Source organism: Ochotona curzoniae, unplaced genomic scaffold (genome assembly GCF_017591425.1).
Source record: "Ochotona curzoniae isolate NIBS_2020 unplaced genomic scaffold, NIBS_Ocur_1.0 contig_3622, whole genome shotgun sequence".
Lineage (NCBI taxonomy): Eukaryota > Metazoa > Chordata > Mammalia > Lagomorpha > Ochotonidae > Ochotona > Ochotona curzoniae.
This window is the reverse complement of record NW_024465926.1, coordinates 13616893-13642450: the sequence shown is the minus strand read 5'-3', so window position 1 is coordinate 13642450 and position 25558 is coordinate 13616893. Positions and strand designations below refer to the sequence as shown.

The 25558-nt window shown below is 55.8% G+C and overlaps 3 protein-coding genes across 7 annotated transcripts; all 3 read right to left on the bottom strand.

The window, feature by feature from the left end:
* Window positions 1-1114: 1114 nt before the first annotated feature.
* On the bottom strand, window positions 1115-3345 carry PSMB10 (proteasome 20S subunit beta 10). The gene is made up of 8 exons (XM_040982512.1): window positions 3183-3345; window positions 2913-3000; window positions 2726-2823; window positions 2504-2644; window positions 2183-2298; window positions 2014-2072; window positions 1391-1542; window positions 1115-1288 (listed from the first exon to the last, which is right to left on the bottom strand). Exons 1-8 carry the CDS (start codon window positions 3236-3238, stop codon window positions 1177-1179), a joined length of 822 nt encoding a protein of 273 aa, XP_040838446.1. The 5' UTR covers window positions 3239-3345; the 3' UTR covers window positions 1115-1176.
* A 757-nt stretch (window positions 3346-4102) lies between these two features.
* Window positions 4103-7012, bottom strand: LCAT (lecithin-cholesterol acyltransferase). The gene is made up of 6 exons (XM_040982511.1): window positions 6724-7012; window positions 5902-6058; window positions 5702-5817; window positions 5523-5618; window positions 5216-5440; window positions 4103-4692 (listed from the first exon to the last, which is right to left on the bottom strand). The coding sequence occupies exons 1-6, from the start codon at window positions 6932-6934 to the stop codon at window positions 4118-4120; spliced, it is 1380 nt and encodes a 459-aa protein (XP_040838445.1). The 5' UTR covers window positions 6935-7012; the 3' UTR covers window positions 4103-4117.
* Window positions 7013-7114: 102 nt separating this feature from the next.
* On the bottom strand, window positions 7115-25039 carry SLC12A4 (solute carrier family 12 member 4). 5 transcript variants are annotated; one of them, XM_040982505.1, is made up of 24 exons: window positions 24799-24995; window positions 20139-20233; window positions 19436-19567; window positions 16388-16534; window positions 16252-16306; window positions 15022-15152; window positions 13624-13865; window positions 13283-13497; window positions 12663-12827; window positions 12485-12583; window positions 12169-12226; window positions 11683-11857; window positions 11216-11334; window positions 10866-10964; window positions 10484-10603; window positions 9919-10023; window positions 9522-9690; window positions 9100-9295; window positions 8830-8999; window positions 8606-8737; window positions 8419-8526; window positions 8046-8230; window positions 7763-7896; window positions 7115-7650 (listed from the first exon to the last, which is right to left on the bottom strand). In XM_040982505.1, exons 1-24 carry the CDS (start codon window positions 24917-24919, stop codon window positions 7559-7561), a joined length of 3264 nt encoding a protein of 1087 aa, XP_040838439.1. In that variant the 5' UTR covers window positions 24920-24995; the 3' UTR covers window positions 7115-7558. The 5 variants fall into 5 exon arrangements, with proteins under 5 accessions (XP_040838439.1, XP_040838440.1, XP_040838443.1 ...); XM_040982506.1 differs by having other exon boundaries at window positions 24805-24995; XM_040982509.1 differs by having other exon boundaries at window positions 8624-8737; window positions 24805-24978.
* Between the last annotated feature and the right edge of the window lie 519 nt (window positions 25040-25558).

Here is a 25558-nt window from a genome sequence, read left to right as displayed (position 1 = left end):
GGAGAATCACCCCAGGTGGCCAGGAGGGAGAGCCTAGTAGGTTGCAATCCTAATGCCTCATCTTGGAGGTTCCTCATGAGTTTAAGCAGGAGCCATAGTTTGCTGAGCTAGAGATTCCCCACCCCCAGCCCATGGTGGGGATGGACACAGATCTCATCTGTGTGGGCACTCTACCCTTTCTGAGGAGTATGAGCTTGCAGTGACTGGCACAGCCCACAGGTTGTAAGTCATGGAAGGGTAATGTCCGAGTCTGAGAGTCTGACAGCCTCCAGGCCTTGTGGCTTCTATGGGCAAACCCCTGCTGTCTTAACCCACTTGTTAGCTTGATTGAACTTGAACCAAGGGAGAGAAGATGCCTCAGTATGGAAAAGCTGCTATGGATGAGTTGGCTGGGTTTCTTTTTGGGCAGGGGGGGAGTTTCTAGGCCTTTAATTCAGGAATGTATCAGTCCAGAAAGTAAGATGAGTTAATGGGTAGATGGGTGGATGTACAGATGGATGATAAAGCAAATGCATGGATAACAGACTGAACTCTGAGAATAGCCAGTGCATTATTCTTTGAACTTCTTGGTTACAGAACTCAGCCAGCACCCAGTACTGGCGCTGGCACTCAGTGGGATAAATGTCCTCTCCCATATGAATTGTGGGACTGCTATGAGCTCATAAAAACCAGGTTTTAAATCTTTCTGTGTATGGCCTAGGAGGTGTAGATAAGTGACTTTGTGTAAGTCACTCAGTTGTGCCTGGTCATTCAAGGGGGTCATAGGCAAGAGTGTTGCAGGCCAAGGAGCATTCTGACAAGTTGACCTTGAAGTCAGCGCTTCAGCGTCTGGGGGCGGGGCAACGGAAGGTGTGCCTGGGAGGAGTAGGCTTTGGCTTGGGCCCAGACTCATGCGACATCCTGATGAAATAAAGGGTAAGAGCAAAGCAGGGGGAGTGATGAATGGGTGTGCTGCACCCTGAGCCCACATTGCTAACCAGGGCTGGGGTTGGGAGGGGTACATGTCCATGGTAAGGCAGAGGGCATTTCTGTGGCCAGGCACAGGATCTGTGGGAAGCAGTAGCTCTTACAGGGATACCTTAGCCTTCTTCCACCCAAGGAACAACAGGCATTGGGCGTTGCCACATTCTGCATTTATTTGCTCTTGTTCCAGGCGCTGAGCCTCCACTTGCTGCTTCACTCCACCTCCATGGTCTGCACTGTCTCCTCCAGTAGCTCTAGGTCCAGTGGCTGCACAGTCTGAGTCAGAATGGCTGTGGTCCCAGGTGCAAACTGGTAGTGGCTGACCCTGCAGGGAGGAGGACCAGTCTCTGCACATGGACCCCACAAGGAGCCCATCCTCCCGCTACCCCCATCTGCCCCTGCGAAAGCCCGTGTGCCCTGCACCCACTTTTCCAGGGGCTTCGTGGGAGAGCTCAGTGTCCGCAGCATCTTGGCACCAGTCCCTGTGATCACACACGCATCCACACTGCCCCCGGAGCCCAGGTCCCCAAGGATCCCCGCAGTGATGGCTTCGACCAACAGGCTCTGGGCGGCTTCCAGCTGTAGCAAGATATGCAGAGGCCCAATGACCTTTGTTAATCTTGAGGCCTAGACTGCTTGTGGTTGGTACACACCCAGCCTCTCCCATTCCCCTAACTCCCCATCCATTTTTCTGCCCAGATTCCCTCCATCCACTGCCTGTCTTTGCACAAACTTCTGGTCACCTACATTAGTGACCCCTTTAAAAGCTGTCTAACACACACAGTTTGGCCTCTGCACCCACACCATGGCTCCCTGCAGTTCTCTTTGTGGGCCCTGTGAGATATTTGCCATTTCTATCCCATCCCCAGCAAAATCCAGACTTCACACAGACCCCTGCAGGCCTTTCCCTTCTGCTTCCACTCCTGGCACTAGACTGCTGGGACTGCAGGTTACCCTCATTGCATTCCATTTCTTCCCTGGACCTTCACAGCAGGCACCTCCCGCCTGTACATCCCATCAGTAACCACGCAGTGCTGGGGAGTTGCTCACCGTCATATTCGGCTGGAACCGGTCTTCCAGCATCGCCATAGCTGCGTCCTGGCCGGAGCCTATGGGTAAGAGAGGTACCTTAGGTGCTGCAGTCACCTGTCGTCTAGGACAAACCTGAGATCAAGGCCATAGGGCTGAGATTCGTGGGCAAGGAGCAAGGAACGCTCACCCAGGGCGGTGAAGGGCAGGCGGCTGAAGGAGCCGTGAGGGTGTATGCCATACAGCTGCGGCCCATTCAGGTCCACTCCGCCCACGATCAGCGACGCGCCCACGTGGCCTCGGTACCTGTTCGCGAGCGGGCGTGTCAGCCACACATGGGCTCCGCCCATTGCCCCTCCCTAGTGGGTTGGCTCCAGGTGATGGATTCCGCCCCTTCCTGTTGTCGGACTGCTCTCGGGCCGGCCTCTTCCGGTCTTCTCCCTGCCCAGGTCTCTGCCCCGCCCTTCCCGCCACTGCCAGGGCCGCGGGTTCGAAGTCCTAGTCTCCGCACCGGAAGAGCGTCTGGCGCAGTACGCGGGTGACCGTAGCCACTCGCGGCTCGCGGCCTGTGGCCAACGCGTGCAGCTCCATGTTGGACGCCGCCATCCGGGTAGTCATTTCGGTATCTGCGGCGACACCAGCTCCGCAGCAGCTGAGGGCAAAGAGGAGGGTTGGGTGCAGGCAGTGCTGAGGGGGCGGGGGTCGAGTGGGAGCCAGGGAGAGTGGTTCTCACTAGATGTTGGGGGCGATGAAGTGGATCTTCTGGCAGCTCTTGTCCGCCACGACCGAGTCGTTAGTGGCTCGTGTATCTGCGCCCAGGATGACCCCGTCCTGCGGAGAGGGCGTGTGGCCACTGCCTCAAAGGCCGCCCCGCTGCCCCGCCGGCCCCTCGCGCCCCCACGCCCGGCTCCCCTGCTCACGCGGAACACCAGGCCCGCGATGGTGGTCCCGGTTTTGCGTGCATGAGGGACTCGGAAGTCCGGGAGGAGCCGTCCCAAAGCCGTGTTTCTGGAAGCACAAGGGGATTGTCCCCAGTTCGTTTCTGTTTCCTCGGGCCCCTGCTGCCATTCTCCACCCGAGCCCTGGCTCCCCTCATCTCCGGGGGAAGCCTGAAGCCCCAGGCCCCAAGTTTCACCGTCCCGCCACGCCCTAAGCGGGTAAGAAGGCAGCTGGGGACTAGCCCCTCTCACCTCTGGCAGTTCTCAAAAGAGAAGCCTCCGCGGACCTCCAGGGCTGGCCTCAGCATCTCTGGTGTTGGGCAGCTTGGGGGTATTAGGTGTGGAGGGGTTGGCCAGGCCAGTGGGGACAGCAGGAGCGACTCGGACCTCACCTTGGTGGGGCTCCGGGCTGACTGACACTGCGCTTTCGTTTTCGCCTGTACCTTCTCCTTTCACTTTCACCCCCACTCCTTAGGCAGCCTGGGAAGAGGATGATGGCCAGGCCTCCCATGCTGCTTCCTGCTGCCTTTTTGGGTACAGGGATTTAGCCCTCCTTCTAGCTGTTACAGCTCCCACTTACAGTCTGAGCCACCAGCCATCCTACCCCAGCTCTAGGTCTACTATATCCAGTGCCACTGCTCCTTTTCACGGTTTCTGGGATGTTCCAGCCCCAACCTCACCCTGTAATGAGCATCAGGCATGATCTATTTTTGTCTTTTGTCACCTGTATCCCTCCACACACCTCTAGTGCTGCATGTGCACTGAGACCACAGTGGTGCTGGTTGTTCCCTTGCCTTGTTGTTAGGGCACTGTGGGTCTGCATCTAGGGTCCTCCCTGAGGCCACACACCATCTTATGTCACCTGCAAGTACCTCCTTATTTGTGACACAGTGGCCTGTGTAACCTTAGGTGCTCAGACCTCAGTTGTAGGAAACACCTTCCCTGAGAAGCCTTCCCCAACGCACAAAGCTCTACCTCTTATATTCATAATTAGTACACTAGTGAAACGATCCCATACATAGCTGTCACCTGCCTGGCCCTCAAAATGCCATCTTGCTTGCCTTTTTGGGAGCTGCAAGGGACAGCTCAGATCATCCCCTTCCTGACCTTCTCCCCACCTCCAACTCCTAGCGCCTGTCTCTCAGCCCATAACATACATGGCAGGCAGCGAGCAGTAAGCTAGTTTTTTATTTGGTGGGCTGGGTCCCCAGGCTGGCAGGCGGCGGAGCTGTGGTGCCCTGGCGGTAGGCACCTAGCAAGATGGCATTGATGTGCTCCAGGGTCTGATTGCTAAAGACCATGTTGAGGTGCTGCGTTGCATGCAAGGGCAGCAGGTGCACAGGCTGTGGCTGGCGGTCGCGCCAGAGGCCACAGAGCTCCATGCTGCGGGTGGCCACTGTGTCATCACCATCCTCATAGAGCACACCCACAGGGTCCGCGTAGGGGAAGCCATGGTCATAGATGTAGGTGTGGGGTGTGGGCAGGCCCATGCCATACAGGCAGTACACCTCCACACCTGGGGCAGGGAGGCCTGCCAGCAGGTCACGTGACTGGAGCCACATGTACCAGCCTTCCTCAAAATGCAAGTCCTCAAAGAAGCGCTTGAAGTCACGGCTGGTGTAGTTGAAGCTGGGTGTGGAGATGAATACATGGTCCTCTGGCCACACCCCCTGGGATGGAAACATCCAAGGGGAAGTGGTCGTCATGCGCTGTTCCTCTCTCAGCTTGATGCTGGACATGAGTGGGATACCCTGGTTGTCACCTGTGGACATGGACAAGGTGGGGCAGCAAGCCATGTCTGGATACACCTGGCCCACAATTTGCCCCCAGTCTCAGTCCAGACCATCAATATACAGGCTTTGTTATTCAGTAGGTGCTCAATGTGTGCTTATTAAGCAAGAAGCCCTGATGACACATTAGTGAGAGCTGAAGGGATTTTAACTTCAGGTGATGTGGGACTTCCTAAGTCTGGGCTGGGAAGGTGAACGGGGGTGGGATGGTTGTGCGGTGCAAGGGCAGCACTGGCTGTTCTTAGAAGGTGAAAACCAAGACTGTGTGGGTCATATAGTGGGGTGGTCTTCCTCTCTGGACTGTCAGTTCATGGGGGAAGGCCATGTCTGCCTAGATTGCATGCAGTGGGTGCTGTGTCAGTGCAGGGTCTCAGGAGTACTCCCATATGGAAGGGCAGGAGGGCCTCCTCTAAGCTCTGGCCCTGGCCTTGTCAGAGTTTTCTTCTTAACTACCCGCTCCCATACAGGACACAGATGATCATGGGCCCCACTCACCTGAAGCCAAGACCAGCATGGGCTTGATGGAGCCACCCCAGGGAGCCCCAAGGGAGATGAAGCCGTCGATAAAGTGGTCCTTCCAGGACTGGGGCTGGCGCAGCAAAAAATACAGCAGGTGGAGGCAGCCAAGGCTGTGCCCAATGAGGAAGACGGGCTTCCCATAGGCAGCGTGCATTTCCTCCACTAAGTCAGCGAGCTTCCGGTAGTACTCCTCCTGCTGGCCTGCAGGTGGGTGGCTTGGGTCAGGATGTCGGGGGTAGGGGACATTTGTCCCACCCCAGCCCCAACACCTGCACACACTCACTGGGCTCCAGCCGCCAGTCATAGGGGGCAGCTCGCACTGTCTCATCGCGCACATACCCATTGTTGACCAGATTCTGCACCAATGTGTGCATGTAACCTGCAGAGGAAGGTGGCAGCTGTTGGACATCATTGGCTACACAGCCACCTGACCAGCGATGCTACCTCCTCTGAGACACACACCTGCCAGCTTGTTGTTGTCTAGGTACTCAACAGAGTAGGTCTTGCCAAAGCCAGGCACACGGATCTGCACACCAGGGGCATTGGACACGCGCCCAGAGCTGCGGTTGTAGACAACCCTGGGGGCAGTGGGGACACTGAGCACTGAGCACTCAGCAGCCAGGGCGTGATGCAGGGGCTGAGGCTGAGCACACGGCACATACCTAGTGTTGTCGATCCAGCAGTCCACCCCGAGGGGTAGAAACATGTTGAGATCCAGCCAGATGGTGAAGAAGTCCTCTGTCTTGCGGTAGCACATCCAGTTCACCACACTGGGCTTATCGAGCTTGGCTTCTAGTTGGTTCCCCAGGCAGCCAGGCACTGTGGGCAGCAGCCCTCACTCTGGACTGCTCAGATTCCCACCCCACCCGTTGTGATCACATCCAGACAGGCAACGACCAGACCCACTCCTCCAACTTTCACACCTCCACAGCCAAGCACTAAAGACACCCTGGTTCCCCAAACATATACTCTGCATGGGCTGTCCCCTTCCATTAGTCCAAGGCCCAGCACCACCCCCACCCTCCAAGCAGGGAAGGTGCAGGGCCCAAGGCCACTGACCCCTGCCCACATGCAGCAAACATCCTGCCCGGCTCTCTATTATTTCCAAAGTCCAAAGTGAAAACAAATAGGTATGAGAGAGTGGGGGCTGGGCCTAGGGGAAGGGTAACAGGCCTCTCCTGCTTTGGGCCAGGAATCTTGTCCTTGGTGGTGGGAGGGTGCTGAGGAATGAATAGTAGGGCTTAGCCCCATGCCCGGTAGGGCTATAGCTGATGAAGACTTGTAGTGTCCCAGCAAGGGCACAACCCTTCCCCCATCCCCCCATGGAGTAGACAACTTAAACACAGGACAGTGTGGTCGGGAGAGGGGCTGACTTCTCTGTAGGGTGAGTCTCTGGCCCCTCCCCATACCAAGGTAGGTAGCCTGGCTAAGGCAGGGGCAGGAGGGCCTTGGCTGGGTTTGCTGCCAGGCTGCGGGGGGCTTACCGAGAATGACGGGCCGTGTGTGGTTACTGAGCTCAGCCTTGGGCGTAGTGTGCGGGGGGAAGAGCACATTGAGGAGCCAGAAGGGGGCAGCGGGAGGGAGTAATAGCCCCAGCAGCAGCAGCAGCCACTGCAATGGGCAGCCAGGCGGCCCCATTCCAGCCCTGGTGCCTACTGCCAGATGAGGCAGTCCCCAGCTGGCCTTATCTGGCATGGGGTGTGGGAGGAGCCTGGGGGCCAGTGGGAGGGACAGCCTGGCCAATGGGGGTGGCCAGACATTGCCTGGGATGGGCTGCAGCCCTAGGGAGCCAGCTCAGCTCTGGGCCTGGATTTAGTTCCGCCTTCCTCACTTGGTGCCAGGGGAAACACAGCCTGGAGAGCAGGAGGCTCAGGCTCAGAAGTACACAATGTTTTATTGAAAAAAAGTCAGGCCTAAGCTCCACTGGCTCTGCTCAGTGGGGGTCCCTGCCCACAGGAGCTCCAGCCAGGGCTCTCTTCAGGCAGCCCGCCAGACTTCCTCCCTGGCTGCCCTTCCCTTTCTTTCTGATGGTTACTTGCAAACAATAAATATACAATAAATAGTGCTCTCAGGCCAGGCTGAGCCTTCAGCATCCCCATCAGCCCCCATCAGCATTCTCCAGCAGGGCAAGCACACTGCAATGTGTGTGTGTGGGGAGGGGGGAGTCCCCAAATCACCCAGGGTCCCAGGGAACCTCGGATCCATCGATACGGCCAGGCCCTTGGTCCAGGGTGCGGCCAGACAAAGCAGGGCTGGCAGGCAGGTGCTGAGGGGGCTCCCTAGACCCAGCCAATTACAGGTCACAAGATGACCCTGGGCTCAGGAGTAGATGGTGATGACCTCGCGACCGCCACCTCGCACCAACAGCACCCGTTCCAGGCCCTCGGTCAGCACCTCTAGGAATTCCATGTCTGCAGCACACCAGGTCAAGGAGGCAGCACGAGGATCAAGGGACAGCCAAGCCTCCCTACTTCCTCTCAGGGAAACGTGCCCCTCCCCACCTTCTGTGTCACAAAGGGATACAGTTCTCGTCCCCCTCGCTGTTCTTGGGCGGGCCGGGCATGTTCAGTAGAACCAGGCGGGCGTCATGGGAGCGGTTGACAATGACTTCGTTGAGCTTCACAGCGGTATGCATGCGCCGCACGTTGGACTGGTCCCTGTGGATAACAACTCATCCCAGGTCACCAGGAACCGCCATGGAAAGAGGCCTGGTCCCTGGCCTGGCCTATCTTCCTGGCTTGTCTACCCCATCCCACTCCACCTTTTTCCACCAGAGCAGGCTAAGAAAAATTTTTCCTACACTCACGGCTTAATATGCACGAGCTCCCGGAAGCGGTCAGGGGCGTGGCTGGGGTCCCATGGTTCAGCCATGTACTTATCCCGGGTCCATGTCATCTGGATCTTGTCAGCCCCTGCTGCAGACTCGTCCTCCTCATCCGAGTACAGGCTCTCCAGCCGCGAGGCTGAGTGCCGGTCCTTGACCAACTGGGCCTGAAGGTAATTCAAGGCTCTTGGAACCAAGGGACAGGGCACCTGCTGGGCTCAAAGTGACCCCCTTGCCACATGTAAATGGGTACTGGTTTGGATGGGGCTGGGGTCATTCATGCTAATGCCCTAGCTAGTGGCGTCTCCAAAGGCCCTCCCCTGCCACCTGCCCAGCCTTCTCCACGGCTACTAACTTCTCGCTCCCTCTCTGTCTTGGTCAGCCTCATTTGCCGCAACATCTGGGACCGCTGCTCCATCATCAGTGTGCGCTCATAGGTGTATGCAGAGATATCACTGTTATGCTGGGGGGAAGAGAAATCATAAGGATGGGCCAGGACCAAGCGCAGTATCCACAGGGCAAGGCGGGGCAAGGCGGCTCACCATCTCCACCACTTCCACCTCTGCCTCCAGACGAAGGTGGTACAGGAAGACAGCCAAATCTTTCTTCATCTGGATGCTGTTGTCGTCCATCTGGGCCACTGTGAAGATGCGCATCCGGCACTTCCTCCAGACCTGGGGCATTGGGGTAGGTGAGTGGCTCAGTCACACGCACCCTTGGAGGGTCCAGCCTCCCTCTCCCACCCATGTCCATCTCCTTGGCCCACCTTATGCTGGCGCAGTAGGAAGGGCAAAAGCATGAGCATGCCGCCATCGTGCACAATCCACCACACGTCAATGTGGCCCTCTAGGTAGCGCTCATGGTTGCTGGGGTAGAAGGCGATGTTCTTGGGAACGAGCAGGGCCAGGTGTGCGGCCGTGGTGCAGCGCACAGTGTCTGGGGGGAGGGGCACTGCTGACCACCAGCTGGGGGCCCTCCAGCCTCTACCATGTCACATGACCGCTGGACCTCTCCCAGCTGTGTGCCCCTCACATACCAATAAAGGTCTTCCAGGCCCGCGGGTCCTCACTCTGTCGCCAGCCGTAGGGCCAGCCCAGCACCACAGAGTTATGTCTCATGCCTCCCAGGCCGCAAGACTGGATGAGGTGTGCCAGCCCCTCACGCACCTTGCTGGCCACCACCACCTGGCAGAAGCCCTTCACCTTCTCAATCTCCATCATGTTCTTGATTGTCTGTGGGGAACATGTTGGCATCAGGAGGCAAGGCCATCAGTTTTCCCTGGTTGGGGCTCTCCCCACGGTCGCCATGGTTGCACAGCTGCTTGAGGATGAGGAGGGTCCAGGGGCAAAATACCCACTTGGAAGCCAAAGCTTTGCCCATCTGGCAGGCCAGGATCAGTTCCCTCCCTCAGCTCCCCCAAGCCCCCACCCTGCCCCCCTATTCCCTGAAGGCCAGCACCTGCTCGGCGGCCTGGGCCTCGCCATAGCTCTCCAAGAAGCTGCCCTGGATGACAGAGCCAACGATCGTCAGGCCCTTGCCTGCCTTAAGCTGGGAGGCGAAGGTGAGGAGCCGCGGGTACTTCACGTGCAGGTCCTCATCCAGCTTCAGCAGCACTAGGAGCTGTGGCCTAGATGCCAGAGGGGGGCAGCCTGAGGCCAGAGCCAGGCCTTCCCAGGGAGTCCCTCCTTTCCCTGCCTTCTTGGAGCATGGCCCCCACAAGCAAGGAGGTACCCCTTGGGAACCCCAAGATAGGGAACCTAGATCACGGAAGAAAAGCCCGTACCCCTTGACCCTCTAGTCTTGCAGCACCGTAAAAACCTTACAATGGCCCTTGCTGGTCTGGACATGAACTTACCTCCAATTTTTGGTATGAGGAGGCCCCTCTTCCAAGCGTAATAGTGCATAACGGGCAGCACTCAGGGACAGGCCTCGGATCCCGTCACCCCACTCTTTCTCAGCCCTGCGGATGCCATCACAAGCTGGTGAGCCCCCAGTCTCACCCTGGGGATTTCTTTTTATTTGAAAGGCAGAGTCCCAGAGAAAGGGAGGGACAGGTAGACAGAATTCACTGGTTTCCCCTCCAAATGGCCACAAAAAGCCAAAGTTGGACTGGCCTGAAGCCAGATTCTTCCAGGTCTCCCGTGTGGGTGCAGGGACCCAAGGAAAGCTGCTGTCTCTCCAGGCACATTAGCAGGTTCCAGGGTTGGAAGTGAAGTAGCCAAGACATGAGCCAGTGCCCATGAGGGATGCTGTTGCCTCAGGCAGTGGCTACACCTGCTTAACCACAGCACCAGCTCCTAAGGCCTGGAATCCATGATGCCTAGTAAAGAACAACCCAGCTCCCCAAACAACCCAATGCTTAGATCACTCCACTTGCTCAAATAGGCCACACAGGCTGTTGGCAGCAGTCCTTCACTTACCCTTGGTACTCAATGTACTTGTAGATCATGCCTGCAATGAGCATGGCGACCAGGGCATAGTACCAGGAGGACACGAACATGAGGGCCAGACAGAGGCTCATACCCAGGAAAGACAGTGCCCTGTGCCAGGGGAAACGGCAGAGTCAAGGCAAGATCAGAAGGGCTCCAGGCCACACCCATCTATACCCTGGGGACCCTGGCAGGTCTTATGTTAACTGCCAGGTTAAAGAAACAGGCCAAGTCTCCTGGAGCCGCGGGTACTTCACGTACCATCTCCTTCCCCACAGTGTTTCTCAGACAGCAGCTGCCGTCCAAGAAGTTCACACAGAGTGGGACCCTGTCTGCCCCTGGGGGTCTCCTAGGGCTTCCAGCTGGTCCTCACCAGTGATAGTACTTGAACCGGGGCCGCCAGTTGGGGGTCCGAAGGAGTGTCTGAACAGCACAGGCCAGGTTCACAAACAGGTAACACATCAGGAAGAACCTGCAACACACAGAAGTGGTTGGCGAAGGTGGCTTCATTGGAAGCTAGTTTCCTGGTGTCAGGCTGTAGCATGGATTCAGGAGTTAGTCCATCAAAGGCTGTCAGCAGGAGGATGCAATAAGACGACACATCCCCCACTTTTACTCTCAACATCAAAAGTCTGGTAGCAGGTGTTGTTACTCCTGGCTAAGGGTACTAGGTTTCAGGGAGCCTTTTCCAAGACAAGTCCCCTGCCCTGGCCCTCAGCTCACATAGACAGAATGGGGGCCACCATGTCGAGGGAGGCGATGAGGATGCCCAGCTCAGCAATAAGGGCTGTCAGGAGGAGTGCCCACGTCGGCTCACCATTTGCCTTCCCGTGGCCAAACACCTGCAGGAAAGAAGCTGCTGCTATCACCCTAACCCACACCTCATTGTGGCCTCTATCACCCAGGCCTCTCTGCTAAGGCCCAGGCCATACCCATCCCTAGCCCTTAAAACAGGAGTTTTAAGTTCTCCTGAGTTCATCCTGCTAGGTCTCTCCATTTTGGATGAGCCAAAGACAGGGGTCCAGGCAGTTCCGACAGCAGCAGGATATAGCTTAGCCTAGAGCAGCTCTTGAAAGCTCTCCATGGCCCAACTGCCTGGCCCTGGTACCACTGTGGGCAAGCTGTGCCACACCTAGACCCCATTTTTCCCCAGCTGATGTGAGGGGCCAAGGAAGCACAGAAGGGCTCACCCGGAGGAAAGGGATGATGTTGTCTTTGGCAATGGCCTGCAATAGGCGAGGTGCCCCAGTGAGGCTCTGCAGGCCAGCACCACAGGTCGAGAAGAAGGAGCCAACGACAATGACCCAGGGCGAGGGCCAGGCCAGTGTACCCACCACCAGGTTTCTGCTGACACCATCACCGTACCTGCAGGGACCAGGTTCAGGCTGTGCTCCACACAGGTAGCCCCCTTTAACCCTGGCTGGGGCCACCCAAAGAGAGGGTAGCCAGACAGCAGGGTGGTTTTGAGGGACCTCCACCCCCTCATAGAGGCAGCTAGTCTGCCTGTCCCATCCTTCCCTCCAACCCCCAGCTGATCTCGAGGCCACCATCATTTTAGACCAAAGTCCCAGGGGGGAACCCAAGCTACCTGGTGGCAGAGACCAGCGGCCAGAGGACATGAGGGGGCCCCTGGTGGGGTGGTCAGGGGGCTGAGGGTGAGGGCCCAGCTCACTCACTTGTCTCGGAGAACCACGCCTTCAATGCAGGCTCCAAAGAGAACCACACTGCTGAAGTCTGCAGCCACGTCAAGGAGAACAGGCCTCCTGGCACAGTTGTCCCCCTCACCTCAATGCAGCTCCCTTGTGCCCCTCCCCCTTGCACAGCCTGCTGACAGCTAGGGTTCTGCTGCCTGTAGTGCGAGCCCTCAGGGGCAGTACAGAGATGTGAAAAGGTCAGTATATGTGCATGTCTGTCGGTGCTTCCTAGCTAGAGACCACACAGGCCAGTGCCACCTGGCCCTGGCCCTGCTTGCCCCAGACCTGGAAAGGATACATACAAGAGATGTTGTAACAATGGCCAGAATGGTCCCCACTGGGATGGACTTCTGGGCATCCCGGAGGTCCCCAGAGCGGTTGGAGCCAGCCATGATGCCTGCAAAACCAGAGGTAAGGTTCTCTCAGGGGCACCGGGGGCGAGGAGCAAGGTTGGATGGTGGGCAAGAGGGGCTCACCTGTTACAGAGGGGAAGAAGATGCCGACCAGCACGGTGAAGGACGTGGTGATATCAGCCACCACATACAGGGGCAGGCTCTCCTTGAAGCCCAGGGCGTCTGTGGAGGGCAGCCCACGCTTCTCCACCACCTCGCCCTTCTCCAGGTAGGCGCTCCATAGGTTCTCTAAAGGGACAGCAGTGTCAACATCATAGCCTCACCTACCTCCTGGGGCAAGGGTGTACAGAATGAGGACCCCAGCTGCAGCTGCAGACTCCTGGGAAACTTAGGGTGTTCCCAGCAGCTGCAATGTCACCCTGCCCCCAGCCTCTTTAAGGCCCCTGTGGGAATATCACCCAGGGGCAGTGTCAGGCGCTGATGGCAATGGGGAGAGACTGCCAGAATTTTCTAGGGGCTGCTGGACTGGGATGCTGGCCAGACAGGCTCCACTCACCCAAAAAACAAGCTGCTGGGAGCTAGGCTGAGAGGCGAGCCAGGCAGGCAGCCAGGCCTGTCACCCCCTGCACCCCCCCCCCCCCCGCCAGTCATTGTCAAGCTGGCCACACAAGGACTGCTCTGTGCCTTGTTCTCCCGCTCAGCCTGTGAGGGCAGAGCAGGATGGGAGTGGAGGGACAACCCACCCTGGAGCACACCGACAGCTGCTCCGGGAATCCCAGGGATCTCGGTCACATTGTTGAGGAGGAAGTAGGGATCGCAAGAGTCAGCTGTAAGGTTGGGGCTGTGGCAGAAGAAATTCCATAACCGAGTAGCCACTGTCTGATTATCCACCACAGTCGTCTTGGCACAGACATCAAACTGATCCCGGGACAGAGTCCTGTTGCCAAGCATGCAGACCCTGTGGGGGACAGAAGGGTCCACAGTGCTCGGCTGAAGGCCTTGGCCCGTTCCCAACCCACAACATCCGAGGCTGACTCCTACAGACAAGAATGTTACTGCCTGGACCAATCCCCAAGTTACTTACGGAAACACAGGAGGGTCAAAAATCGACTTGATGCCCCCAGCATAGATAGAAAGGATGGAGATGATCACACAGGCCAGGAACAGCGAGGCAAATTTGTTCACGTACTTGACGCCCACAAACACCACAAGGGTCATGAAGATTAGAAAAACGGTCCCATATACCCGCATATTGTTCAGGGTGGCACTCGCTGTGTCATGAGCACCAGATGGGTAAAAAATGGCAGCTGGTGGGGCAATGTAGGTCTGAGAGAAAAAGATGGACAGAGGAGCTTCAGTGTTTGCATTTGGAGAGTGAAACCTGTTATTTTCATTTTCTTTCCAAAAACCTAACTATAAAAAGCCAGTCACGAAAGACCACATCCTGTGTGAGTCTGTAGACATGAAACATCTAGAAGAGGTGAATCCATAGACAGCAGATTGGCAGTTGCATGGGGTGGGAGGTTGCAGACTGAACACTAAGCAGGAGTTTCTGTCCGGGGTGACAGTTCCACAAGTCTATGAATACACTGGAAATCAGAATTGCACACTTTTAGTGGATAGTGACCTGTAGGTTATATGAATAGCACCTTGGAAAAACTAACTGGGAGACGAGGGTTATTCTACACAGGTTAAGCAGCCATTTAGGATATACATGCTGCATATCAGAATGCCGATTCCAGTCCCAGCTACCACTCTATTTTCCATTCTGCTAATGTCCTTGGGAAGGTAGGAGGCAATGAATGGCCCAAGTGCTTGGGCCCCATGACCCATGCAGGAGACTTGAATGGAGTTCCAGGTTCCCCGCTTTGGCTTGGTCCAGCCCTGGTTGTTACAGGAATTTGGGGAATGAAGCAACACATGGTTGCTTTCTCTCTCTTGGTCTTTCCCTGTTACTCTGCCTTTCAAATAAGTAAATAAATCTTTAAAAATACGTATCACTTTAAAAAAAAAACAATAAAATAAAGTTCTAGACAGATACCAACTTGAATAGCTAAGCAGCTAAAGTGGAATAATCCAGGCAACAAAATAAGGACAGTACTGGCTTAATATCAAGAACAAAATAAATAGAAGTCCATGCTGATAAAAACACATGGTTGAATAAATAAATGAGGATAAACGAGATTTTCCTTACAGAAGAATTCCAAATAACAAATATAGAAGGAATGAAAGAAAAACAAACACAAAAACTTCCAGGATCCAGGCACAGCAGCCATACTAAGCAGAGAACCCAGGGGAAGAAAGGAAAAGCCAGACGGTCCCTCTTTATAGTTCCTGCTCTCTGGATCCTTAAGAGTGCCTGTCACTCCACATTTCCCACAGCCACACTACCTTTTCTCCTGTGGGCCTGAGAGGGGCTCAAGGGGGCTTATAGGGTCAGGGAGAGCACTCACCCAGCCAGGGTCCTGCCCAAGGGACTCACCAGCAGGATCTCGATGGCCCCCAGGATGTACATGGCCGCTGCAAACGTTGTTCCCAGGTAGAAGCACAGGCCGACAGCGCCACCAAATTCCGGGCCCAGGGAGCGAGAGATCATGAAATAGGAGCCCCCAGCTGTGGCAGAGTATACACAGGTTGAACTCTTCTTCATGAGGATTCCCTCATGACAAATGTTAACATCACCCACAGAGATGGGTGCTTGCCCAATAAAGGGGACTGGGGCCTGCCAAGGGCACCCAGTTAGTGTCCATCTGATGAAGGCCCAGCACAGGTCTGAGGAAACAACCCCTTTTCTGGGGCAGCCCTAAGGCCCCAGGAACTGCTGAGTGGCCAGCCCCTTGTCCTCCACATTTCACCCTTGTCCCAGGTTTGGGCCTTTATTAATCTGCCTCCTCCTGACCAATCCAGGGTGAACGGAGATCCATGTTCAAAATTGCTCATGACAACAGCATTTACAATAGTAAATAGCAAATACAGTAAATAGTAAAGAGCAGAATCCACACATAGGGGAATAATCACATAAGTTAAGCTGTATATTACCATGGAGGTTTCTATTACACTGTTCACAACATTTGGGAGGAAACACACATGTATTGTGCATATATATATATGTACACACACACAGTTAATACAGAAAACAATCATACAGTCATGTGTTGTATAACAATATTTAGTCCATGGTGGACCAAATCCATGACAGGCTCCATAGGATTTTGTCACCTGGTGATATCATAGCCATACTAGTTTGTGCACATAAACTCTAATCTTTACACAACTAACACACCAATGATACATGCCTCATCATGAAGCAAGACATGACTACACAGAGATGTCATTATTTTTATAAAACCCTACAACCATACACCAAAAGGCTCACAGTAATAAAATCAGGATGATAGGATGATGGGTGTTCTCATTTTCCATTCTACATGTTTTGGCTTTTTCAAAATCTCTAGTGGCAAACATACCAGGCTCCTTTTGGGCAAGGGTAGGGTGGAGTGTGGGTGTTTTTTTTTTTTTTTTAATCTATATTGAAAAAATATCTCATGGTCCAACTCTCAGTCAAGCATGGAAACTTCTAAGTGGGAGTACTGTCCTGGAGTCAAGGACTAGTCCCCTACCAGACAATTGCATTGGGCGCTGTGGGGAACAGACAAGTCAAGGATTCTGGGTTCCAGTCCCCCTACCAGGCTGGAGGGTAGTGTTCACCCACCTGGAACCACGCCATTGGTGGCGATGGCGCTCATGGAGATGGCCGTCAGCAGAGTCTGTGAGAGGGAGGGTATGGGTCAGTAGCGGGGTGGCCACAGGCTGCCCGGCCCACCCATGCCCCCACACCGGCCACTCACACAGCAGCAGCAGATGAGCACGATGAGGAGGGCCTGAAGCACACCAGCTGTGCCCACCATCCAGGTCAGCCGTAGGAAGAGAATGACCCCGAAGATGTTCTGCAGGCAGGGCAGGTACACCCCCATGAGGGTGCCCATGCTGGGTGCCTGTGTGGGCAGCAAGGGGCACACATTGATGAGCATCAGAAGTGTTAAGCCCTCCTCAGGTGACTGCCTCTGTGTGGAATGGGGTGTGACTCCTGATCGTCCTCTTCCCTCTGCTCATCCAGTGGGTCACTCAAGCCTAAGTCCAGCAAGTCATCCCTGGTCCTCAGTCCAGGTAGACGTTGTTCAACCTGCCTGGCTTCAGCCTTCCTCCATTGAACCTAGGACCCTGGGGTGGTGCCCTCCTGTGACTATCCATCTCCTTACGTACCAGCTTACTCTGCTGCCAGCATAGGTCTCGGAACCACATCCCATCTGAGCTGAAAACCCTTGTACTGTCCAGTAATTCCCAGTGTGAGGGGGCCAGGCTCCTTGGTTTGGGCCATCAGATCTACTTCATCCCCTCCCTTGCCAACCCCCAGCCGTGAGAGCCTCTGAATCTGGTAGAGCCGACCTTGGTTCATTTCGTTTCAGGAAGTTTAACTGCTACCCCTCCTAGCAAGTTCCCTAGGTTGCCTCAAGCAGAACTGGGACTCCCTCTTGCATTCCCTTGGCACCTGATTTACCCTTCTATTTATTAGTAACTATAGGTCACGGTAACCAGCTATTCAGGACTTATGACCACACTGGGGCAAACTCAGCTATTCATTTTCATCAGCAGTCCCAAAGGTGCTCCTGTCACCATTAAGAGGCATCTTGAAACTCTGGAACATCCTGTAGGGACAGCCTAAACAGCAGAGAGTAGCTCAGGCCATGTACCAAGAGAGGAAGGCCCAACAGCAGATTCAGGTGGGATTTTTTCAACCAGCCCCAGGCAGAGGAATGAGCCAGGAGTTCCAGGGCAGATGCTGAGAGCACATAGGCAGGACTGGTGTCTTTGCAAAGAACTGAGCCCCTGGCAATTCAGTCCAGGGTAGGGATGTTCTGAGAGCTCCCACTGAAGCCTCAGCAAAACCCCTGTAGCCCAAACCTGGCATAGGAGAGAACCTTATGAAGGATCGTGGCCTGTGACAGGGTCTGTGTGCAACCTTAAGGGCCTCACAAAGGAACCCAGGGAGCACTGCTCTCCCAAATCACGTTGCACAATGAAGTGCAGATGACACTCACAGGCCTGCTCAGTGGGCGCTACCCACTGGACAGTGGCAGCATGAGCTCCCTGTGTCACCTCCATCCTAGGCGAGTCACTCAAGGAAAGGGCAGTGTGGGAAAGGGAAGGACTGGAAATGCTTGCTGCATCCCCAAATAGCCCCTGGCAACCTCAGAAGGCCACACCAGCCCAGAGCTGCCTTTGGTTCTTGGCCTGGTCTGCAGGGAGGCCCACCCTTCCTGCTTCAAGACTTCCTTTTTGGAGGCTCCTGTTCAAAGTCACTGGGTAAGGACCACAGCTCAGTTCAGCTCAGCCCAGCCCAGCTCAGCTCCTCTGCTTCCTTCTGAATCCCTGATGACTTGTTCAAGCCCTCCCCTCCTCTGTAGAAAGGCTGCTGGCACTGGGACCCTCAGCCACCTTGTTGCATCCTGACCCTAGAACCAGGTGTGCTGAGCAGCTTGGCGGAGGCTAGACCCCTGCATCCTCTCAGGCTTCCCATTAGGCAAGGGACCATGGCTCCACAGTGACCCAGGCTTCCTTTCTCCCTTGCTGTGGAGATGCAGGATGGCCCTTCCCAGGCTCTAGCTTGGAGGCTTGGCTTGAGGGGACAGGGTTAAGGCTCCTCCACAAGGACTGCATCACTCACTCCCTGTGGGTAACACTCATAGAGACTGAGACACCCAACCCACATCACACACAGGATTGGATATGGATAGTCACACACAGCCAAAGTTCTCTGTTCTCTGCACTTCAGAATATGCTAGCAAAACCCTGATCAGCTGGATAGGATAGGGGGCCAGGTCCATACAAACTTAGGATTATCCTCTTCTCTGAAGAGCAGATGGTGTGCTTACCAAAAAGGTGAGGTGCAGACTACACTTCAGTTTTGCTTCTTTCTGTCTCTCTGGCATACCCCAGCAAAGCTCAAATCCTATGAGCAAGTCACAGCTGGACACCAGCTTTTCCCATCCAGGACTCCCCTCTGTTGGTGTGGACCTCCAAAAGGGCCCTGCAGCCAGTGCCTGAGCCCAGATCCTTCTCCAACCTTCAAGAGGCAGCAGGTAGACACTAGAGAGTGTTCTTTGAAAACGCAGAAGAAAATATCCAGCACTCAGTTCTTCTGAGTCCAGTCACTTAGAGGAACAGAACCAAGACTTGAAAATTGAAAATCACCCCTAACAGAGTGAAGGGATGAAGGGCCAGGGGCCCAGATGTTGACCAGGCAGGGGAACCAGCAGCAGGAGAGAGCCCCAAGAGGCAGTGTCTGTCTGCAATCACACACCCACATCTTTTCCCAGTGCTCAGGAAAGCCAGGGGCTGCTGGAGAGAAATGCTGGGCTGACCCTTGCTCTAGGCTGCGCTATCCTCAGGGGATCAGCCCAGTGGGAGGCTGAGGACCTGGCATGCTTCACAGTGAATCCAAAAGTCTGCCTCCTAGCATTATGTACCCATCTTGTCTAGCTGGTTCAGCACAGGCAAGTTACTTAATGCTCTAAATTTCCTCAGCTGAGAAGTGGATAAAAGTGCCTGTCTCAGGCTTTGTTGTGGGGCTGGCAGGCAAGAGCCTGGGCCCCAGTGCTTAGCAGTGCGTCCCTCACAGCAAAGACTGGGTAAAGGCAGCTGTCACTCTGTCACCACTGAGCTCCTCGCTCTCTGCCCACCCCAGGAGCAACTCCTTCAGTCAGTCAGTTCCTCTAAACTTCCTTAAGCCCCAGGTGCTCCACGTTCTCCTAGCTTCCTCGGGTGGACGCCACACTGCATGTAGGAATTGACTCGTCCCACAGGGTGAGCTCCTGTGGTGCCCCCGACCAACTCACCTTGGCTGCTCTCCGGCGGGTCCCTTCCCCGCTCTCAGCTTCCTCATGTTCCTTGGCGCCCTGTGTAAGGTTGGTGTAGTTGACAAGCTTGCCCAGAAGAGATGATACCTTTGGGCGGATGTCCAGCTCTTCCTGTAAACAGAGCCATGGGGCAGGGTGGCAGTGGGCCAGGAGGTGCCAGGCTACTTGTATATAGTAGCCTGGACCCAGTCCAAGCCCTGAAGCAGGCCTGGGCACGATCCCAGCTCCTGCCTGGGGAAGCCCAAGCCTGCCAACTGGACAGGTGTAGGCGTCACACCCCAGCACTCGGCTGCTGAGGCTGAGCCCAGCAGCTGTTTTCTTCTGCCCCACCTCAGCTGTAATGACTGTCAGCTAGGTTGTGAAAACTACCTGCCTTGGGGGAAAGACAGGATCAGACAGGGCCTGGCTGGCAGGAAGGCCAACAGCATGCTCTATCGTGTTGCTTTGCTGGTCCACCCCCAGCTGTGGCTGAGCCTCCCCGACTTACACCTATCCTCCACTCCACACCAAAATCCTCACCTTTGTCACCATATAGAAGTCAAGCAAGCAATGGAAAGCAAGCCAAGTTTCTGCTCTGTCCAAACCTTGATTTTTCTGCATTAACCATCCCACCTGCTTGCCTGGCAGAGGCTGGGGTCTTCACAGCCACCCCTGCCCACCCACAGAATTGCCCATCGTCTACCTCAAACAGGGCCAGATTCCTGTCATAGTAGTCACTTCCTCTGGAAGCCTCCAAAGGGGAAAGAAAAGGGCTGCTCTCTCTGTGGCTGCCATGTCCTATGGGGAGAGAGAGGGATAGAATCTGGTTAGGAGCTGTCTCCCGAAACCCCAGCCCCGCCCCGCCCCCACAGCACATGTTGAGGAGTAAGCATCTGGGTAATCAGTTTTCCACCACATCCTATCAACTTCCTTGAAGTTGACAATGGGGGCAGCAGCCGATAATCAAAAACTGAAGAATTTCCGTGGTAGAAGGCACCAGTGGGAGTCCCAGAAAAGCTACACAAGGTCACGCACACACCAGGGGCAGAGCCTAAGGAGAGGTGTGGCCAGGTCCCAAACCCATTCCACCCAGACCCCCTTCCTGGGACTATGTTCAGTATTCAGCGTAACAACCACTCAGTGCCCTCAGAAATCGACCAAGTACTGCCCTCTAGATAGGTAAAGCCACACAAAGTGCTTTTGGTTGCCAAGGCCAGCTACTCTATCATGCACCACCTGGTGAGTGCCAGTTGGCCCCTGTGGCATGCTGGGAAGCATAGCAAGCCAGAGGCAGCACTGAGGGAAGGAGTATTCTGGGGCATCTGTGAAAGCCTGGCTCTGAAGTTGTTGGGTTGAGTAGGGATGAGGAGTGGGAGCTGGGATTGGTAGGAAGTACAATGCTTTGATTCCCTTGCCCCCACATTAAGGACAGGCCTACTATAGGCCCTACCCACCTGACCCATCCCTAGGCAGGTGCCTCAGCTACAGGAAATCTCATAAGAAGGAGCAAAATGCTTCTGTTCTATAAGACTGTCTCAACTTCCAACACTGTACCACCATATCTGGGCTCATATCATTCACTCTCTTCCATTTGCCAAATTTAGTTCCTATTGAACCTCCATTCCTGATTTCCCATCAAGCAGGTGGAACAGAGAAGGCCCTACTGCTGGCTGCACCTCTGGCCCCAGCAGCTACAGCAGTGACTCAAGGGCTCAGTACAGATGGGAAGCAGGGTTCTAGAATATCACCTTGGTGTAACTGGTGTTGACAGTAGGACTGGCACGGTGACATGAATGGAGGGGACAACAGGAGTGTTATCACCAATCTGGATTAGCGGTGTGATTGAGCTGAGCACTGGCCGTGCCAGCCAACCTTTTCTGCTGAACTAGGTCACACCCTTGCTTGCAGCCGAGAATGCTAACGGGAATCTCCTCCTCCATCTGATGCATCCTCCTGCTATCAGCATGAGGTTCAAGTTGCTTTCTCCATGCCAACCACCACTCAGCAGAGGGCCACTGTGCGTTATCACCCAAGAAGATTGACAGGTCAAGTGCACTCACTACCCTTGACAATTTCTGAGACACAATATGTGACACTGGTTTATCTGCCTCATTCAGCAAGACCTGCTTAAGTGAGCCCTGCTCAGCTCCACATTCACACATGTAGATCAATGCTAGTGAGACAGTGAACCAAAATGGGAGGGAGTCCAATCACCCCACCAGGTGATTTGAAAGCCTAGTGGGATGGGCCTGGCATAGTAGCAGAGCAGCTAAACTCCTCACCTTGCATGTGCCAGGATCCCATATGGGTGCCAGTTCTAATCCTGGTGGCTCCACTTCCCATCCAGCTCCCTGCTTGTGGCCTGAGAAAGCAGTCGAGGATGGCCCAAAGCCTCATTGCTCATACGGCAATGCCCCACAGACTGTGGATGCTCCTGCAGATCTAGCTTACCCCCATCCCTTCAGCCAGTGTTGTAGGGCAGCTCAGAGCCATCCGCCAGGTTGCATCTAGGCTCCCAAGCAGTACCTCAGCAGACACCACTGACTCCCTTTTAGAGACAAGAAATCAACATTGGAGAGGTCTAGAGGCAAGGCCATTTGGTGAGAAGCATTAGACCTGGGTCCTGGGGGCTTACCACAGGCTCGTGGGGACTAAGCTGCCAATTCCCTGTTCCTATTGGAGATCTCAGAGTGTACCTCAGGGTGCAGCATGATCCTTTAGCACAGAGAAAAGGTCTGGGATACGCAGTTTGGTCAGGATGTATTTCACCCTCTGCATGTTCAGATTACAACAGCATAGCTTAGATTTTTGGCCCAGGATGACTGCTTATCCTCTGTACTGTCTTGATTTCCTGTTGAATGAAGTAGAAACAGTACCCTTTCCCACCTGCCCAGCTGCATCAGAAAAGGGACCATGTGGTGACCAGACATTCAGTAGGCATTCCTGGAGTTCCCAAAAGTCTCACTCAGGAACAGTTCCCAGGGGATTGTGGAACTACAGGGAAGTCTAGGAAATGGCTAGGGGCCCAGCACTGTAGCCTAGTGGCTAAATCCTCACCTTGCACATGCCAGGATCACATATGGGTACTGGTTCATGCCCTGGCAGCTCCACTTCCCAACCAGCTCCCTGTTTGTGACCTGGGAAAGCAGTCGAGGATGGCCCAAAGCCTAGGGACCCTGCACCTGCATGGGAGACCCAGAAGAGGCTCCAGGCTCCTGACTTTGGATTGGCTCAGCTCCAGCCATTGCAGCCACTTGGAGAGTGGATCAGCAGATGGATGATCTTTCTCTGTCTTTCCTTCACTCTGTAAATCTGCCTTTCCAATAAAAATAAATAAATCTTTAAAAAAAAAAAAAGTGGCTGGATATCTGTACTAACCTCAGCTATTCCAAAAATTCCAGGGCAGGTCTGGGCATGCCTGCCAGGCAAAGTAGCTCACACCACCTGGGACCCTCAGTGAACCTGAACATGACCTGGATGTCGGGAGTGGGTGGGAGGGGCATTGCCTGTGAGGTATAAGTGTTCCCACTAGCAACCCTAGCAACCACGAACCCACCTTGGCTAGTGGGGATTCAGGTGACCCTCCTGATCCCTGTACACAGGGCCAAGGTACCCCTCAGACCGCCCCACCTCCTGCCCACAGGCCTGGAAGGGTTAAACAGTTCTACTGAGACCCTCCAGATCACATATGTGGGTTTTGAGCTGGAAGCTCCAGGGAGGTGAACCTGAGGCTGACTTTTGTGGTGCCCTTTGACCCTCATCAGTCCTACCAAGAAGCATCAAAATCACTCACCAAGGTGCAAGGTACTGTCCCCCATGTTGTAGACTCAGCCAGGGTTTAGTGAGAAGAGGATGAGGTAGAGACGGATGAGGTAGAGGCGGATGAGGTGAAGGAGAAGGGGTAGTGGAAGGAGCCGGCCAGGTCTGAGGGATCTGGCTGGCTGCAGCTAACGTGGCTGCAGGACCTCCAGTCCCCCTGCGAGAGGCCGAGGCGGGGCCAGAGGCTGGCTCAGCTCGGCCTGCCCACTGGTCCAGACTGATCCCTGGGATGCAGTCCAGGCTATGGGGAGACAGAGCCTTCCAAGATCAGGCCAAGAGGGATGCTGGCTCCTGCTCTAACTACCTGAACAAGACCAGGAAGAGGGCAGACGAGGGCATGTCAGGGCATTCACACAGCTGTCATACCCAAAAGTTCCATGACACCCAGCAGCCTATGCCATTGTCCTGTGCCATCTCCACAAGCACAGCAAAGCACAGCAGTCACTCACAACATACAAACATCTGGCAGGGGTCAGACCCCAGTCAAGGCACCATCACAGATGGCTCCAAGGTCAAGAGCACAGCACTTGACACACATCCCAAACACATTTCCCACACATCTCTGTCACGGAGGGCCCAACACCATAGGCAATGGTCACACTATCACCCTTTATCGCCGACACGCCTGCAGGAAACAGAGACCATGAGTACGCCCTGACCCCTAACCAGTCTCCACCTACTGATACCCTCAATGACACACCTGCACATGCCAAGCCTTTTTGTATACATATAAGACATGTGTATGCCACTCCCCACAGACACATGTTCTTGGCAGTGTTGTACTCCAAGAGTAGGCCCTTGGCAAGGACAACCCTCTCAACACGCACCCCTGTTCTGGGGTAAGAAATGGAGGATGGGGTCTGGGAGACAGAGACCCCTGGGAAGAAGGGGCTTCACTCAACTCTGCCTGAATTCCTGGGCACTGGAATTCCTGGCCGGAGTTTGAAACCCCCTAGTACAAGTGACATAACATCCACGCCTCAGTTCCTGCCTTCCTTCTCGGGAGCAACAATGCCTGTCCCCCCTGGGCAGGCTGGAAGAGTAAAATCAGTCACTGTCCCATAAAGAGACCCTCAGGAGTCAACACCCCGCCCCCCACCCGGAGCGCCTCTCAAGGCCCACTCATCTCTCTCCCCACGTAGAGCCGAGGTGACAAGAGGATGGGGGAAAGTTTACAGAAGATGAAGCGGAGTTGAGCCGTGTGCCGAGAGCCGGCCGGGCGGCCCCGCTGCCTGGGCCTTCCCGGGCGGCCACGTCTGCAACCCCCGCCCGTGGCCCACAGGGGAGGAGCTGAGTGGGGAGGACGTCCCGGCCCGAGCGCCCGGGACCAAAAAAAAAAAAAGATCGTGTCTGTGCGCGAGGGGCGGGGGGAAGAGAAGGGAGGACGGGCGGCATCGGCGGCGTGGCAGATCGGGAGAAGTTGAAGCGTCGACGTGCGAGAAGCGTCGGGAAAGCGCGAAGTCGCGGAGCATGTGCGGGCTCCGGCCTGCGCCGCCGGCCCCCGCTGCCCGCTACAACCCTCCCCTGCCCGGCCCCGGACGTGCCCTCACCGTCCGGGTCCTCCCGCTCGGCGCGCTCGCCGTAGTCCACCCAGCTGAGCCCCTCGAGGTTGTCATAGTCGCCGCGTCGCGGCCCGTCGACCGGCACCACGGTGAAGTGCGGCATCGCGCGCTCGGCCCCGCCGTGCCCGCCGCGCCCGCCGCCGTCCCCGCCGCCCCGGGCCGGCGCGCCCCGCCCGCTCGCATTCCTCCCCGCTGCGCTCACTTCCTCCGCCCGCCCCCCGGGCCGCCCCTCGGGGGCGGGGAGCAGGAGGGGCTCGGGGCGGCTCCTCCCCGAGCGGGGGGCCCCCCGGGCCCGGGGAAGACCCTCGTGTGGGAGTCAGGAGCTCCACGCCTCGGGAAAGCACTGGATTCCTGTGTGGCTTTGAGTGAGGGGCTGCCCTCTCTGAGTTCCACGTGCAGCAGTTGCAAAATGGAGGTGGGAAGGGACGGGAAAGGTTGCCCCCCTCTAGGGCCTAAATAATGGCCGGGTAAGACCAGGCACGGGGTGTCCTGGCTCTGCGCCCAGAGCCTCTTGAGTGCCCGAGGACATTTTCGTGACTCAGACAGGGGTGGAGGAGGCAAGCCCGCAGGGGCCACCCCAGTCTTGCCAACGGCTTCCCGCCAACCCTGAAGCCACCTCCCCTGTGGCCGTCATTTCATCATTTCGGTAGTAGGTGCTTCCATGTGTCTCTCCAGCCCAGGGCCGCTGGCTGCCTGCCCGGCGCCCACCCCCACCCGGTCACCGGCTCTCGCATCCGGGGCG

What these genes read in the sequence shown, in the direction of transcription:
- PSMB10 (XM_040982512.1), bottom strand. Translation starts at nt 3,238, where the DNA reads ATGCTGAGGCCAGCCCTGGAGGTCCGCGGAGGCTTCTCTTTTGAGAAC. An exon ending in CTGCGCCAGACGCTCTTCCG is followed by an intron (nt 2,299 to 2,503) that starts GTGCGGAGACTA and finishes GCTCGCGAACAG; the next exon opens with GTACCGAGGCCACGTGGGCG. An exon ending in CCCACGAAGCCCCTGGAAAA is followed by an intron (nt 1,289 to 1,390) that starts GTGGGTGCAGGG and finishes TCCTCCCTGCAG; the next exon opens with GGTCAGCCACTACCAGTTTG.
- LCAT (XM_040982511.1), bottom strand. Translation starts at nt 6,934, where the DNA reads ATGCCAGATAAGGCCAGCTGGGGACTGCCTCATCTGGCAGTAGGCACC. An exon ending in CACACGGCCCGTCATTCTCG is followed by an intron (nt 6,059 to 6,723) that starts GTAAGCCCCCCG and finishes TGCTGCCCACAG; the next exon opens with TGCCTGGCTGCCTGGGGAAC. An exon ending in AGACAACAACAAGCTGGCAG is followed by an intron (nt 5,619 to 5,701) that starts GTGTGTGTCTCA and finishes CTTCCTCTGCAG; the next exon opens with GTTACATGCACACATTGGTG.
- SLC12A4 (XM_040982505.1), bottom strand. Translation starts at nt 24,919, where the DNA reads ATGCCGCACTTCACCGTGGTGCCGGTCGACGGGCCGCGACGCGGCGAC. An exon ending in GTGGCCCCCATTCTGTCTAT is followed by an intron (nt 10,965 to 11,215) that starts GTGAGCTGAGGG and finishes TGTGTGTTGCAG; the next exon opens with GTTCTTCCTGATGTGTTACC. An exon ending in AGGCCCAGGCCGCCGAGCAG is followed by an intron (nt 9,296 to 9,521) that starts GTGCTGGCCTTC and finishes TGTTCCCCACAG; the next exon opens with ACAATCAAGAACATGATGGA.